A 13,436-nucleotide genomic window follows, 5' to 3' on the forward strand; every position below is an offset into this window, starting at 1 on the left:
CCACTAATATGAAACCGATTCTAATTAACAAGGTTTGACGGTCATTCTACGATCGTTTGAAAGTTTTTATGTTAATTACCATTACGGCATGTTATGCCAAGAATCAATTGTTAATTTCCGTAATCAATTTGTTGTACAACACACGCGTAGACTACGCATATTGAATATACGTAAGTGTTGAATATATCGAATAGAGTGACATATAAACTGTACATTACGTAACATACAAACATGTGTTCGTTGGAAAAAATGAAATCTTTGTACCGAAATAGTGAATATAGACAAGGTACAGAAACCTCGACGCAAATTTGTACAGCCATCGGGAGTGCGTCGAGTAAGCGTCGTTTTACATACAAAATACCACGCATTATTTTGTATGCAGGAGTAACGCAATAAAAAAAAGAAGAATCGAAAAATATATCGAGTTTTATAAATCTTCTATATACCCCTCGCCCTCCCCCTTTTTTCGTTTAATCGAATTATTTTGCGAAATCGTAAAAATATTATTAATGTGCCGAAAAGAAATACATTGGAAAATAAGAAATGCTTGATTATTGTGTATTTATCTAAAAGAAAAATGTACCTCATAAAACTTTAGGATATAAAGGAAGGTGGAAAACAAAAGAATGTCTCAGCCCAAATGTTGCAACGAGAAATGTCATTATAACACGACCTGTCGTCTTTTAATTGGAAATCAAGCAATGACTAAATTTCGTATTTTATTCTACAGAAATAGATGTACATAAAAATGAAAATGAAAGACAGTGACAAATAATATGGTGCATTGGTTTCGCTGTACAACAAGCTTCCACCATGAAAGTGATTTCCGTTTAAAGACTTTCGTGCGAGACAAATTTTGGAAAGATGCTTCAAATTTGGCGAGGATTACGAGTCCTGAACTTGCGAACGGTGATTCTAGAAAATGCGAGGAACTGCAGCGACGCTAATTTTCCAGGACAACGACACGTATTGACGGTTGGAATCGATTTACCGATGTACGAGGTTACTCGCAACCAATTTGCTTTTCGAAATTTTTATACTGTCGGTATTCCAAAATTCGGAGATGATAAATCGAAAGAGAATATAATACTATTCGTTCTTTCGGATATATTACGATATCTCCCTCTGATCATAATAAATCATTTCCATATTCCTCTAAGACAGTAATCCTTTATCCTTCAATTCATCTGTAATATAATAATTAATAAATAAATTCGTTACGAGCCCGAAGAATCGTTCAATATTTAAAAAATACATAAATAATCACATTTTCTTTTTCATCGTTACAAGCTGTGTTATACTTTTGCAAGGATATGAAAGAATGAATTAAATGTTAAGGTGAGTACAACGAGAGGAGTTCCTAGTACAAGCATAGACTTGAAAGAGGCTTTATGTGAAAAGATTCCAATACACTATGATCTGCTGCGAAATTTTCGTCAACGATATGGATCCTCGGTGATCAGCCATATAACCGTAGAAAATATATACCAAGGATTAAATGGGGTGAAAACCATGGTCAGAGAAACGTCTGAGTTGGACCCAAAATACGGGGTGAGTATTACCATGTCGTTGTTTTTATTTTATTTATTTTCTCGATTTATACTGTTTCGAAAATTGATCAAAAAATTTCTGAAACAAAGTTAAGAATGGAAAATGGTATTTTTCTATAGATTAGATATAGAGGATTAACAATACCGGAAGTCGTTACACTCTTACCACGACAGGGAAAGTCACCAAGCCCGGAAGCTGTATTTTGGTTATTGTTAACTGGTGATGTACCAACACAAGAGCAAACAGCATCACTAATTGCTGATTGGTCTATGCGACGTCAAAAAAGGAAGGACTGGTGGTCAGGTCCTGGTGGTGGAACTGTTGGTTCCGTACTTGGAAACTTGCCGAAAACAACGTCACCCCTTGAAAAACTATCGGTGGCTCTTACCGTCTTTGACTCTGGCAAACATATAAAAGCAGCTTTAAAAAATGGCGCTTTAAATCATACTCATTGGGAAGTGAGTTCTAACTCTTATGAGTGAAATACAATTAAATGTAATTTTATAGCGCACCACCGAGATATAACAATAAGCATTTAGAATTTAAAATTATATCATTCAATTAGAGTTAATAGCTAATTTCACTAGAACTAAAATTCCTTCGCATTGGATAATTTGAAAAAAGAATTAAACATAATTCGCGTTGAAATTATGGCATAAGAAAAATATATACATCAAATTTAAGTAGTCAAATCAAAATCGAATATTTAATTTTAATTTTAACAAGAATGAAAATTTATTATTTATGAAGTACGTGTATGAAGATGGTATGGAATTGCTAGCAACGCTGCCAGCAATAATTGGCCTAATCGCAAGAGGCGAATTGAAGAACTTGAATGAAGAAAGCGGTGACTGGATACAATTTTTATCGGGATATTTATGTAACGCGTTTAATATTTCGGAAAACAAGAAAAATTCGATGGTGGAGTTTCTCCGATTGTATGTTCTTCTGAATGCGTAAGTACATTATCTTTTTGATTTAAAGGAATTAGAAATCGAGATTTTAAGAATATATTTAGAAATATTGTTTCCCTCTTTTTAATACGAAATTACGCGCAACTTTTAATTTGTTTAATTTGTATTATGAAATACCTTTATAGCGATGAAAATGGCGGAATTCCCGGCGTTCATGTTACAGAAATACTGGGATCTTCACAACTGTGTATTAATCAAGCTCTTGCGGCAGGAGCTTTAGCATACGCTGATGAACCTAAAAGCGGCACAGTATCACAAGTAAAGTGAATGATTTTGATAATAACTAAAAGGATTAATACTGGTCGACAGATCAGTAACTATTTATAAATAATTTATAACATTATATAATTCTTAAATAATTGGAATAGTATATGGAATTCCAATCGAAAATACAACGTCTCTTTGGTCAAGAAACGAAAGAAGACAAGTTGAGGAATTATGTAGCCACTTTGATTAAAAGAGACAAATTGATTGGTTACAAAAAAGCAAAATTTTGCGATCCGAAATACACCGTACTGATAAATTATGCAAGAGATTATTTGCCAAATGATTACAATGTGAAGGTATATATATATATATATGAGTTGTATATACATATAGAATTCCAGCCTAATTGAACTGTATAAAAATTATTAATTATTATTATTAATTTAAAGAATATCATTTTATACCTTATATAAATATATCGTAATCACGATAGTTTGTTAAACAAACAATTATACGTAAAAGGAATTGATTATTTCGAACTTCAAAGAGTTTTCAATTAATAAAATTATTTATTATTTCTTTACTTTTTTAGTTATCGCAAACTATCACTCATTTACTTACTACAATGGTGAAGAATATTTTTCCCGAACAAAATGCAATTGCTGGACCTACCTTTCAGGTATAATAACGTTTTATTATTTTAATCGTTGCCTATGATTATAACGCATCGTACATTTATTATATGTGCTTTTAATTATTCAAGTTCTATGGATTAAGAGACATGAAATTCAATCAAGTATTATTGTGTATGTCGCGTGCGCTGGGTGCAGTTGCATCAATTATTTGGACAAGAGCCGTGAATGCCACTGTCGAACATCCAACATCTAAATGCACTCACACATATTTAAATTCTATTCAAGGAACACGAAGAAAACCTAAACGAGGAAAGAACGTAAAATCTACTCGAAAATAAAATTTGTTATATTTTGTGTCATATAATGTTGTTAATTATAGCATTAAACCTAATGTATGTATAAACGTGAATTTTTATTTGGTTAACTTAACCCCAATAATGTAACACACTCTAAGATTGCGAGGTTCATCTAGAGAAATATAATTTTAAACCTGACACTTACCACTCTAACTCTGTTGGTAATACCGACGGTTTGATTACTAATAATACTAAAGAAAATGGCGTAATAATTGAATACTTCTATATGTCAATAACTATTGATCAATATTTTTAAATTTTCTATAAAAATACGGTATTGCAAAAATGGTAGTGTATTTCAGTGAGTTTTAATAAATAATTAAATATTAAACTGTTAGATGAACGATATAAGATTCTAGTATGTTGACTTATATGTTCTAATATTTAATCTCCGGTAGCGAAAATGTTTCTTAGTTTAGTATACGTCTTACAGATTTTTGCAATAATATATTTAATAAGAATTTAATTGTCATTTGCATTTCTAGGTACTAAGATTCGGAACTATTGTACCTAATATTTTTGGATGTTCGCATAGGATAGTACGAAATGTTGCGGCTTATAATTTAGAGAATTTCGATATAAATGTCGTTCACGACCGAATAAGTGAAAACGACGATGGTCATTCACATCATCAAATAACTGACGCACAAAACGAACATCGTCATTATCGAACATCTGCAACGAATAGTTCTTTAAATAATACTCATGAAGCTAGAAATGAAATTGTGAGTGAAAGTCAAAGCAATAATAGTAATAATGTTATTAATCATAACAATAATAACAATGCTAGAGAAGTACATTTAACAAATGATGAACAACAATATATTAATTCTGAGATATGTGCACTCTTTAAAATATGTAAAACATATATTCTTTTTGCTTGTATCCTACTTGCCAAAGTCCTATATGATTACAAAGCCAAAATAATAAGTCTCATGATAATAGTTGTTACATTTACTAGTGCTAATAACAGTATAAAACGTGAAATTGCAAAACAAAATGATAAAAGCTGGCTCTCACTCTCATTTATTACATGCTATGTTGTTGGATGTATAATTTTTATTCGTTATGAATATGACATACGTATATTTTCTCTATATGTACAATCTCTTACCATTTGGGAACTATTATGGTCAGTTTTAATAAGAGATTTCATTTTGAAATTAATTACTATTCTTTTTAAAGTATTTTTAACATGTTTGCCTTCAGGATTTCTCACAGTTAGAAAAAGGGTAAGTTTTACAATGTAATTATTCAATAATGTTAATTAATTCAAAGATTTAATGATAATTCTGCTTTTTAGAGAAAATATTTTCTTTTAGTAGAAGCAACATCTCAACTTTATCGATGTATTGCATCTATCCCACCATGGTTATATTATTTTTTAGAAGCTTATCAAGGTTCAGAAAGAATATTTGGAATAATACTTTTTCTGTTGTATATAGTAAATAAAGGAATTGATTTGTTACCCCTAATAAAATTCTTTCTAACTGCCATTCAGAAGTTGCTTTCAAATATGGTATGCTTCATCATTTTTTTATATGTAAAAAAAGTCAAATTTATAAATCGATTAATAATTATTTATCTTCTAGGATTTAGGTGTACTACCATCAAGGAAACAATTAGCAGCATCGAGCGGAATATGCGTTATTTGTACTTGTAAATATTCTAATCCTATAAGACTGACTTGTAAACATATTTTTTGTGAAACGTGTATTTTAACATGGCTGAATCGACGAAGTTCGTGTCCGTTATGCCGTACAATAATCGTGAATAATTTTATATATCAAGATGGCCATACAAGTGAATTTATTCAGATTCCTTGATTTTTATAATTAATATATGAAATCATATTTTTCTATTCTTATATTCGTACGAATTTGTATTAAACATTTAATTTGAATAAACAAGAGTTTTTTTAAATGCTTTATAACAATGTTATTTTTACATGAGTCACTTATTTTGATATTTGTAGCAGAATGACCTATACAAACCAATTTAGTCAAGGAAAGTTACTAAAGATAATAAATTTCAAAAATATCTAATACAACTTGTACATAACAAAGTAAAATTTGTATTTTGAAAATGATTTACCAATTGCTAATTAATTTTTTATTTACGAAAATAATGTAACCAATTTATCGAATTAATGAATAATTACAAATTTTCTTTAAATGTATTACTACATTACATTCAGTATCTTTATAATGTATTCAAAGGTGTGGTATTTTTACTTCATATATAACAGTGAACACGAATAGTCACAATATGAAAAAAATATAACTATATAAAACTTGCTTAGAATCTAAATTATGTTCGTTGTTGATCATATTTCAACATTTGGTCATTAACGTTGTAGATAAAACGTTATGTGCATGTAATATAATTAAAATCATACTGTAGACAAGTTTCATTAATGTACAACATATAAGTATTTTCTCTGAGACATTATAAAACATATTGTCTTACAGGACTTTAACACTGACAATAAAGTAATTATTATATAAGGGTAATTTTTTTAGCATACATAGAAAAATAGTTCATAAAACATTGGCCTTCAAGCGTGCTTGGAAGTACTCTCCATCTCCTTTAGTTGCTTGCTTATTTATCTCTTTATGACGTTCCTTACTCACTAGTTCTTCTAAGACTTCTCCATCACCTTTAATTAACCTGTAAACATGTTAAATAAGATACATACTATACTCTCATATTAGTAATAATCTATTTATAGTCTTCTTGTAAAGATACCTGTATCTTCCAGTTTCTTCATCATAAACTCTACGTATTACACTTTGTTTCTTTTCCCATTCTTCTTTTGTCATTGGTGCCATTGCCTTTGATTTTTCTGACACTTCCTGTGAAATATCTTTTGAAATACTTTCTTTGGATTTATCAATATTTCGTGATTTCTTTTTAGATGATTTTTTCAATTTCTTCTTTAATTTTTTCTTCATTCTTTTCTTCTTTCTACGCTTTTTCATAGCTTTCTTTAGTTTTTTGGCTTTCCTTCTTGCTTTTTTACGTTTTTTCTCATCTTCAGAGGTTTCTGTACTACTACTACTATAACTACTGCTGCTACTGCTAGTGCTAGAACTGCTGCTACTACTGTCACTACTAGTGCTACTAACACTTGAGGAACTAGAAGATGATAAAGATCTTTTCCTCTTTGATTTTTTGCGAACAATGTGATCAGTCTTTTCTTGAGTGTCTTCGTCCCTTTTCTTTTCTTTTCCTTTTATATGAGTGTCATCTGTATCTTTCCTCTTTAATTCTGTTTTATCAACATTAGCTTGCTTTAGATATCTTTCTTTTGATTCACTCTCTCTAGAGTGTTCACTAGAATCTTTTAAGTTTCTTTGATGATCATGATCCAAAGTGCTCCTACTTCTAGACCTATCATAAGGAGGTCTTCTACTATTATGATTTAAAAATCTATTACCCCTCCTTTCATTATTATACCTATTGTATTGCGAATTGTTGTGTCTATTTCTATCATAAAATCCAGTATGTTTATAAGGTCGATAACCAAAACTACGTTTACGATTATCTAGGTACCCACTCCGTCCTTTATAATATCCTCTGCCTTCTCTTGGATTCGGCCTATATGGTCTAACACCATTTTCATATCTTTTATCCCACTTGTCGCTCCTCCTGTCTCTATCATTTTGATGTTTAGCCTCACGGCTAGAGGCACTAGAGGAACTGGAGCTACTAGAACTACTTCTATGCTTTGACTTTTTCCTTTTATCTTTACTACATCCTTTTATCCTTACACATATCCTATTTCGCCTCTTTTTCTTAGAGTCAGAATCGTCAGTCAGTGAGGAAACCGACTGCTTTCTTTCTCTTTCTTCCTTCGATTTAGTGCATTGCTCTGATCGCAAATCACCTTTCTCTTTATTACTCATTGTAACGTTTTATTAATTTTCTAAATTAGTTAAATTTGTATTAGACTTAAATATTGTCTTTTAACATTTATTTACCGTTCCTATCGTATCGATGATTAACCTTCTACATTGTAATCGAAGGTTTTTCACTACAAAATACTCTTATACGTAATGAAGTAAAAGCCACATATAAATGGATACGTTACGAACAAAATACCACAAAATAGTTTTCAAATGCATATGCACTATCAATATTCTGGAACATCCCGCTAGCACGTAACTAACCTCGATCTAACAAATTACAACAGTCCTCTTCATCGATTTCCATTTCAAAAATTTGTAGAAACTTAAGGCAATCTTTCATGATAAAGTAACATATATAAATTACATAGGGTTTTTTGTTTTTATTCCTCCAGCTATTGGCAATAACTGATTAGAAAACGCGCTTCATGTTACAAACATCAAATGAAATAAATCAGATAAACTATTCTAATTTGATAAACAGTTACAACTCTGTTTGGTTAATATTTAATCTTCAGAAGTGCCTATTGATTTTCATGATTAAATATTATAAAGATCCTTCAAGAGGAAAATCCATTTTAATTTTCTTAATATCGTATTTTGCGGTATAATATCGTAATTATATGCGGTGCTTATATAGATAATAAATATTCAATTGTTTTATCATTTCTTTTTAAATATTAAAAATTTTATTAAAATTTTTGTCAATATGTTCTTTGCATCGAAATAAAAATACATTTGACATTTATTATCTTTTTAAATTTTCCGTTATTATTAATATAATTTAAATAAAGTCAATAATGAAGCGGTTGGGGGATAAATGTTATTGCAAAGATAAAGTAAGTCGTTAACCTATTATTATTATTATTATTATTATTATTATTATTATTATTATTATTATTATTCCTATTTTCATAATTACCTGATCATTATTAAAATAATTAGAAAAATATATTTCTTAAATTATTACCAAATTTAACTTATGACTAAAAATTCATTAAAATCACGTTAAACGATTAATTTATTATTAGCATGCCCAAAATATGTTTACCAGTGTTAGATTATCTAAACTCAAAAAGAAATTAAAAATCTGAGAGCGTAATTGCGATTACGGTGTAATATTTAGTATCATCTTTGGACTTTGCTGCTGTTATATCTATGTCTGATAATGATTATTACATTTAGAAAGTGTAAGATTCGTATTAAACAAGTATCACTCGCCACAGAATTATAGGATTAGAATGCTGAGCAATTGTTGCACGAAATTAAATATAACTCGTCCAAATGCCAACACGGTTGTTGACCTTCCCAATTTTCTTCATAGTCTTTGAAACTGTGACATATATGTTTGTTTGTTTTATAGTTGAAACGAAACTATATTGTACAGTTTTACATAATTTACAAAAAATTATAATATTCAATACCCTAACATACCTACAAAGACTTATTTACTACACAAATGGATAAACTATATTATTCGAAAATTTGGTTAATTATCTTATCTATAATTTCACTTTGAATAATCACTGTCTTGTTTCAATTGCAAAATGCGATAATGCCATCAAAAATTCCACTACGACTACAGCTATGAATTTAAGAATTTTAACGAATCCGAATATCAAATTCAATTTCATTTTATTTTAAATAATTCGAGCAAAGTTTCCTTAAAAGCACTTTCGATTGTTTCTCGATTCTTCGAACTTACACCTAATTTCTTTTACATCCGAGGAATATTTATCAGATATCATCGCCTATTACTAAGTACACGGAGCTAGAGCCAGCTCTCTGTCAGGAGTTGCGAAAGATCGTGGACGCCATCGCGGTACCAGGGAAAGGGTTGCTGGCCTGTGACGAGTCTCCTTCATCTCTGCAAGACCGATTCGACGAGATCGGAATGGAAAATACCGAAACTAATCGACGCGATTATCGACAAATGTTGTTTACCGCTGATAAGGTCATTATACTTATAATCCGCAGCTTCTACTTATTTAAAAGCATAAATGGAATATCGTAAGCTATAACACGGTATAGTTATTTCGAACGATATAACAAGAGTACCACTATTTCATCTTTCGAAACACTAGTTTGAGATACTTAGAGACGAATTAGGTAATCTAATGTTAATTCATGCTGTATGACGCCAATCTAGAATAAGTTCTTCCTTTGCTGAGTACTGGTAACAAAGGTTTACTGAAAGGTTCCTTATCTTTTAAACGTAATTGTTATTAACGTGTAATTAGCGAACTAAATTGAAATTGAAAGTCGATGAACAATTTATTCCAAGTTTACTGCATGGCATTAAATACTTATTAATCCTTTGCACTCGAGAGGCGATTCTCAGTCATTTAATCAGATTCTAAAGACCGATGTTAATTAATATATCAAATTTAAGATTACCTAACGATGCGTGGAATGTCGTACTAAAATAATTCTACGTTTTAATTTGTATACAATTTCTTATTTACTATTTTAAAAATATTGTCGACTTTATGCCAGAAAGTCTTCGAATTACTATTTTTCTATAACCAATAAGTCACTGATTGTGAGTGCAAAGGGTTAAATAGTCCCACTGTCAGCCCTGACCGTCAGCCACATCAACGATGTTAGTTCGAGATATCAATTTTGGATATCAATCGGATAAGAAATCTAGAACCAATACAAATCAACGAAAATAATCAACGGAAGTGACGGAAACATCTGTGCTATATATATGATACTTATCTAAGCACTTTATTAAACCGTGATATATGGAAATCGTGTTAAAAGAAATTATATTATAAGAAATTTGAGTTATATCGGTCGAATCAACTATAGCTACTTGCGAGCGAAGAAGTAATTTCAGTATCTCTCGAAAGATCGTCCTTAATTCTACGATTATCTTTGATAACTGGAATTACCTCGATACATCGAACTGTACGATATCGTATTGCAACGAAAGTCTGATTCCTCCGTGCATTTTCTTATCGCAGTCTCAGTTTACACAATACATAAGCGGTGTTATTCTGCATCATGAGACAGTTTATCAAAAAACATCCGATGACGTCGAGTTAATCGAATTGCTACGTCAGAGAGATGTCGTACCCGGCATTAAGGTTGACAGGGGCCTGGTCCCGTTGTTTGGCGCAAAGGAGGAGAACACAACGGAGGGCTTGGACAATTTGCAGGAGAGATGCATACAATATAAACGAGATGGTTGTCACTTCGCCAAATGGAGATGCACGTTCACAATTTCGGAGACAACGCCGAGTCAATTGGCCATGGTTACAAATGCGAACGTCCTTGCAAGGTTCAATTTTGGTGAACGCAGTAATTGCTACGTTACTTTTCTATCGTAGTAGAATGAATTAATTGCAAGGGTTCAAGGATGACAATTTTTGCAATTGGAGAACTATGTTAAATTAAATCTCACTGTATTATTATACTCGAAAAGTCGAAATGGTTGAGTGGATAATGTTGGAAAGATCCTACATGACCATATGTCCATCAAGAGCTTTCCTACACGCTGAGTCATTATGACAATCGACATCATTAAAAGAAGAAAGTATAGGATTGACACTGAGTCATCTCTTTGACCACATTTTCTAATCGCTAACTTTTAACATTATTATCCAACATTATCCATCGTGTTTTCTACTTCTTTCGTAAACACAATCATTCATTATGCAGATAATTTTCCGTTCAATCAAATTTATACGAATATGATAACTCTTGCTGATAATTCATTCGCAAACATTCCGATTGTTTAAATCAATACAATAAAACAACAGAAATACACGCCTCATAGATTTGCCAGTATATGTCAGAGTGCCCGGATGGTACCCATAATAGAACCGGAAATATTAAACTGCGGTAATCATGGAATAAACAGAGCGTTAGAAGTTAACGAAGAGGTACTCTCTGTTATATTTCATACTCTACAAGAACATCGTATCTACCTCGAAGGTATGATCCTGAAGGTTGCAATGGTTCTGTCGGGAATAAAAAATGGAGCTAATTGCACACCGCAGGTAAGATATGAATAATTTACTTTTTATACGATACTCTTTTCGTTTGACGTACGAAATTTGTTGTATTAAGAAAACTGTCGATAGAACTGTTCATTAAATTTCATTTCCGACCCTCATTTAGTTTCCCAATTGCTTACTTTAAACACGAGTCAAAGCGAACTATAGAACTGTCGTAGAATATACCATGAGATAATTTAATCATGAATTATTAAAAATCATTTGCAGATCATTGCTGAACATACGTTAGCAGCTCTGCAGAGGACAGTGCCACCAGCAGTGCCAGCTGTCTTATTTCTAAGCGGTGGACAATCAGATACAGAATCCGTCTTAAATTTAAACGCTATAATCACCTACGAGGGAAAAAAACCTTGGTTCCTCACTTTCTGCTATGGTCGTGCTTTACAAGTACCGTTATATACCAATCATTTGCACCGAAATTATAAACAAACTTTTTTATAATCCCCAAATTTACTTATATATAAAATACGAAATTTCTCTCAATAATCCTGCTTCCTGAAGAACGCAGCGTTGCACGCTTGGAAAGGAGACCCAGAAAAGGTGCAAGATGCTCAGGCAACATTCTTGGAAAGGGCAAAACTCTGCTCCCAAGCTTCGTTAGGAAAATTGGAACCTGAGAACGGAGTATGTACTAGGAGGAGTACGACTACTCGTTAAAATGATCGATTAGCTTATAAAATACCCTACTGAAAGGTTCTACGTTATAATTACATGTATATACCTGTATAAACGAATCTCTGAAATCTTTCCAACGTTTCATCATCAGTTGCATCATGCGGATTTCAATTATTTCCCATTATCTGTTCATTCACATGAACATCTTAGTTGTAAGATTATGCCGACGTGAGATGACATCTGATAAGTCGATATCAATGACCTTTATCGTGCAACGATAAAGATGTTTTAGCGAAAATCAGCATGCCCATTTCATCATACGTACGAGAGTGCGTCAACCTTTACAGTGAAAAATGTAAGTCAGTAAATTCGGCGAATGTCGTACAAGGTGCCCTTGACTAACCTCTAAAGCAGGGATTCTCAGTCAGTGGCTTCTGCGATGGTACGTGCGAGTTCGGACGTGTAACGTTCGAGAATTTGCTCTCCTAGTGGTCGATACGTCGTCATTTCCATGGATCCCCACCAACCACTTATCCTTCTCGACTTTACAGACCTGATCATCAACACGTGCGCTCGGCAGTGTCGTAACTGTGGGGCAATTATTAAATACGACTTGATATACTTATTTTTGTTTCAAATAAATATAAAAATATTATACCAAAGCATGTGGTCCTTTAATTTATTCATAGAATGTACCTTTGTACATATTTCCATTACATGCACGCGTGACGCGTATGTAACATATATTTAGGATACCTGTAATCGTTAGTTATTGAGAAATGATATTAATTATAGTGCATTAAATTTATTTTTGCCTTACCATCTGAGTCTTGTCAGGATCACTAAAAGAAATGTTAAGGTATAATGTAACAATAAATGTTTTGTTACTCTGAGTTTGGGACATATCGTCCCTTATTACTTGCGGCAATAATTTTATTTTACAGATTGTATAAGTATTTATTTAGTTTCAAATATTATATATCATATAAATGTTTTGAAATTTGTAATCTGGTGTCCGGAATATCTTGAAGACCAAGCTTTGCTAAAAAAAAAAAAGAAAGATTTAATATATAATATATAAATTATTTCAAGCATAGTTTCTTTTATATACAACACGAGAACCATTCTATTTTCAAACGTATAAACGTATTTTTATCACTAAAAT

General features: G+C 31.6%; 4 protein-coding genes across 4 annotated transcripts; 3 read left to right on the plus strand and 1 right to left on the minus strand.

Annotated features, from left to right (window-relative positions):
* The first annotated feature begins 864 nt into the window (after positions 1-864).
* Positions 865-3,748, plus strand: LOC108555248 (probable citrate synthase 1, mitochondrial). The gene is made up of 8 exons (XM_017910807.1): positions 865-975; positions 1,339-1,551; positions 1,671-2,009; positions 2,302-2,507; positions 2,651-2,783; positions 2,894-3,088; positions 3,325-3,411; positions 3,496-3,748. Exons 1-8 carry the CDS (start codon positions 865-867, stop codon positions 3,703-3,705), a joined length of 1,494 nt encoding a protein of 497 aa, XP_017766296.1. The 3' UTR covers positions 3,706-3,748.
* A 189-nt stretch (positions 3,749-3,937) lies between these two features.
* Rnft2 (ring finger protein, transmembrane 2) lies at positions 3,938-5,549 on the plus strand. The gene is made up of 4 exons (XM_017910792.1): positions 3,938-4,011; positions 4,209-4,955; positions 5,027-5,242; positions 5,316-5,549. Exons 1-4 carry the CDS (start codon positions 4,009-4,011, stop codon positions 5,547-5,549), a joined length of 1,200 nt encoding a protein of 399 aa, XP_017766281.1. The 5' UTR covers positions 3,938-4,008.
* Positions 5,550-6,238: 689 nt separating this feature from the next.
* LOC108555244 (ADP-ribosylation factor-like protein 6-interacting protein 4) lies at positions 6,239-7,781 on the minus strand. The gene is made up of 2 exons (XM_017910804.1): positions 6,472-7,781; positions 6,239-6,393 (listed from the first exon to the last, which is right to left on the minus strand). Exons 1-2 carry the CDS (start codon positions 7,629-7,631, stop codon positions 6,264-6,266), a joined length of 1,290 nt encoding a protein of 429 aa, XP_017766293.1. The 5' UTR covers positions 7,632-7,781; the 3' UTR covers positions 6,239-6,263.
* Positions 7,782-8,431: 650 nt separating this feature from the next.
* LOC108555236 (fructose-bisphosphate aldolase) lies at positions 8,432-12,313 on the plus strand. The gene is made up of 6 exons (XM_017910793.1): positions 8,432-8,470; positions 9,373-9,585; positions 10,601-10,917; positions 11,416-11,638; positions 11,864-12,043; positions 12,158-12,313. Exons 1-6 carry the CDS (start codon positions 8,432-8,434, stop codon positions 12,311-12,313), a joined length of 1,128 nt encoding a protein of 375 aa, XP_017766282.1.
* The last annotated feature ends 1,123 nt before the right edge of the window (positions 12,314-13,436 follow it).

This window comes from Eufriesea mexicana, unplaced genomic scaffold, assembly GCF_001483705.2.
Source record: "Eufriesea mexicana isolate 0111107269 unplaced genomic scaffold, ASM148370v2 scaffold167, whole genome shotgun sequence".
NCBI lineage: Eukaryota > Metazoa > Arthropoda > Insecta > Hymenoptera > Apidae > Eufriesea > Eufriesea mexicana.

What these genes read in the sequence shown, in the direction of transcription:
- LOC108555248 (XM_017910807.1), top strand. Translation starts at nt 865, where the DNA reads ATGCTTCAAATTTGGCGAGGATTACGAGTCCTGAACTTGCGAACGGTG. An exon ending in TTGTATGTTCTTCTGAATGC is followed by an intron (nt 2,508 to 2,650) that starts GTAAGTACATTA and finishes ATACCTTTATAG; the next exon opens with CGATGAAAATGGCGGAATTC. An exon ending in AAAGCGGCACAGTATCACAA is followed by an intron (nt 2,784 to 2,893) that starts GTAAAGTGAATG and finishes TAATTGGAATAG; the next exon opens with TATATGGAATTCCAATCGAA.
- LOC108555244 (XM_017910804.1), bottom strand. Translation starts at nt 7,631, where the DNA reads ATGAGTAATAAAGAGAAAGGTGATTTGCGATCAGAGCAATGCACTAAA. An exon ending in GAAGAAACTGGAAGATACAG is followed by an intron (nt 6,394 to 6,471) that starts GTATCTTTACAA and finishes ACATGTTTACAG; the next exon opens with GTTAATTAAAGGTGATGGAG.
- LOC108555236 (XM_017910793.1), top strand. Translation starts at nt 8,432, where the DNA reads ATGAAGCGGTTGGGGGATAAATGTTATTGCAAAGATAAA. An exon ending in TGTTGTTTACCGCTGATAAG is followed by an intron (nt 9,586 to 10,600) that starts GTCATTATACTT and finishes TTCTTATCGCAG; the next exon opens with TCTCAGTTTACACAATACAT. An exon ending in GCTATGGTCGTGCTTTACAA is followed by an intron (nt 12,044 to 12,157) that starts GTACCGTTATAT and finishes TGCTTCCTGAAG; the next exon opens with AACGCAGCGTTGCACGCTTG.
- Rnft2 (XM_017910792.1), top strand. An exon ending in TTCTCACAGTTAGAAAAAGG is followed by an intron (nt 4,956 to 5,026) that starts GTAAGTTTTACA and finishes TCTGCTTTTTAG; the next exon opens with AGAAAATATTTTCTTTTAGT. An exon ending in AGAAGTTGCTTTCAAATATG is followed by an intron (nt 5,243 to 5,315) that starts GTATGCTTCATC and finishes TTTATCTTCTAG; the next exon opens with GATTTAGGTGTACTACCATC.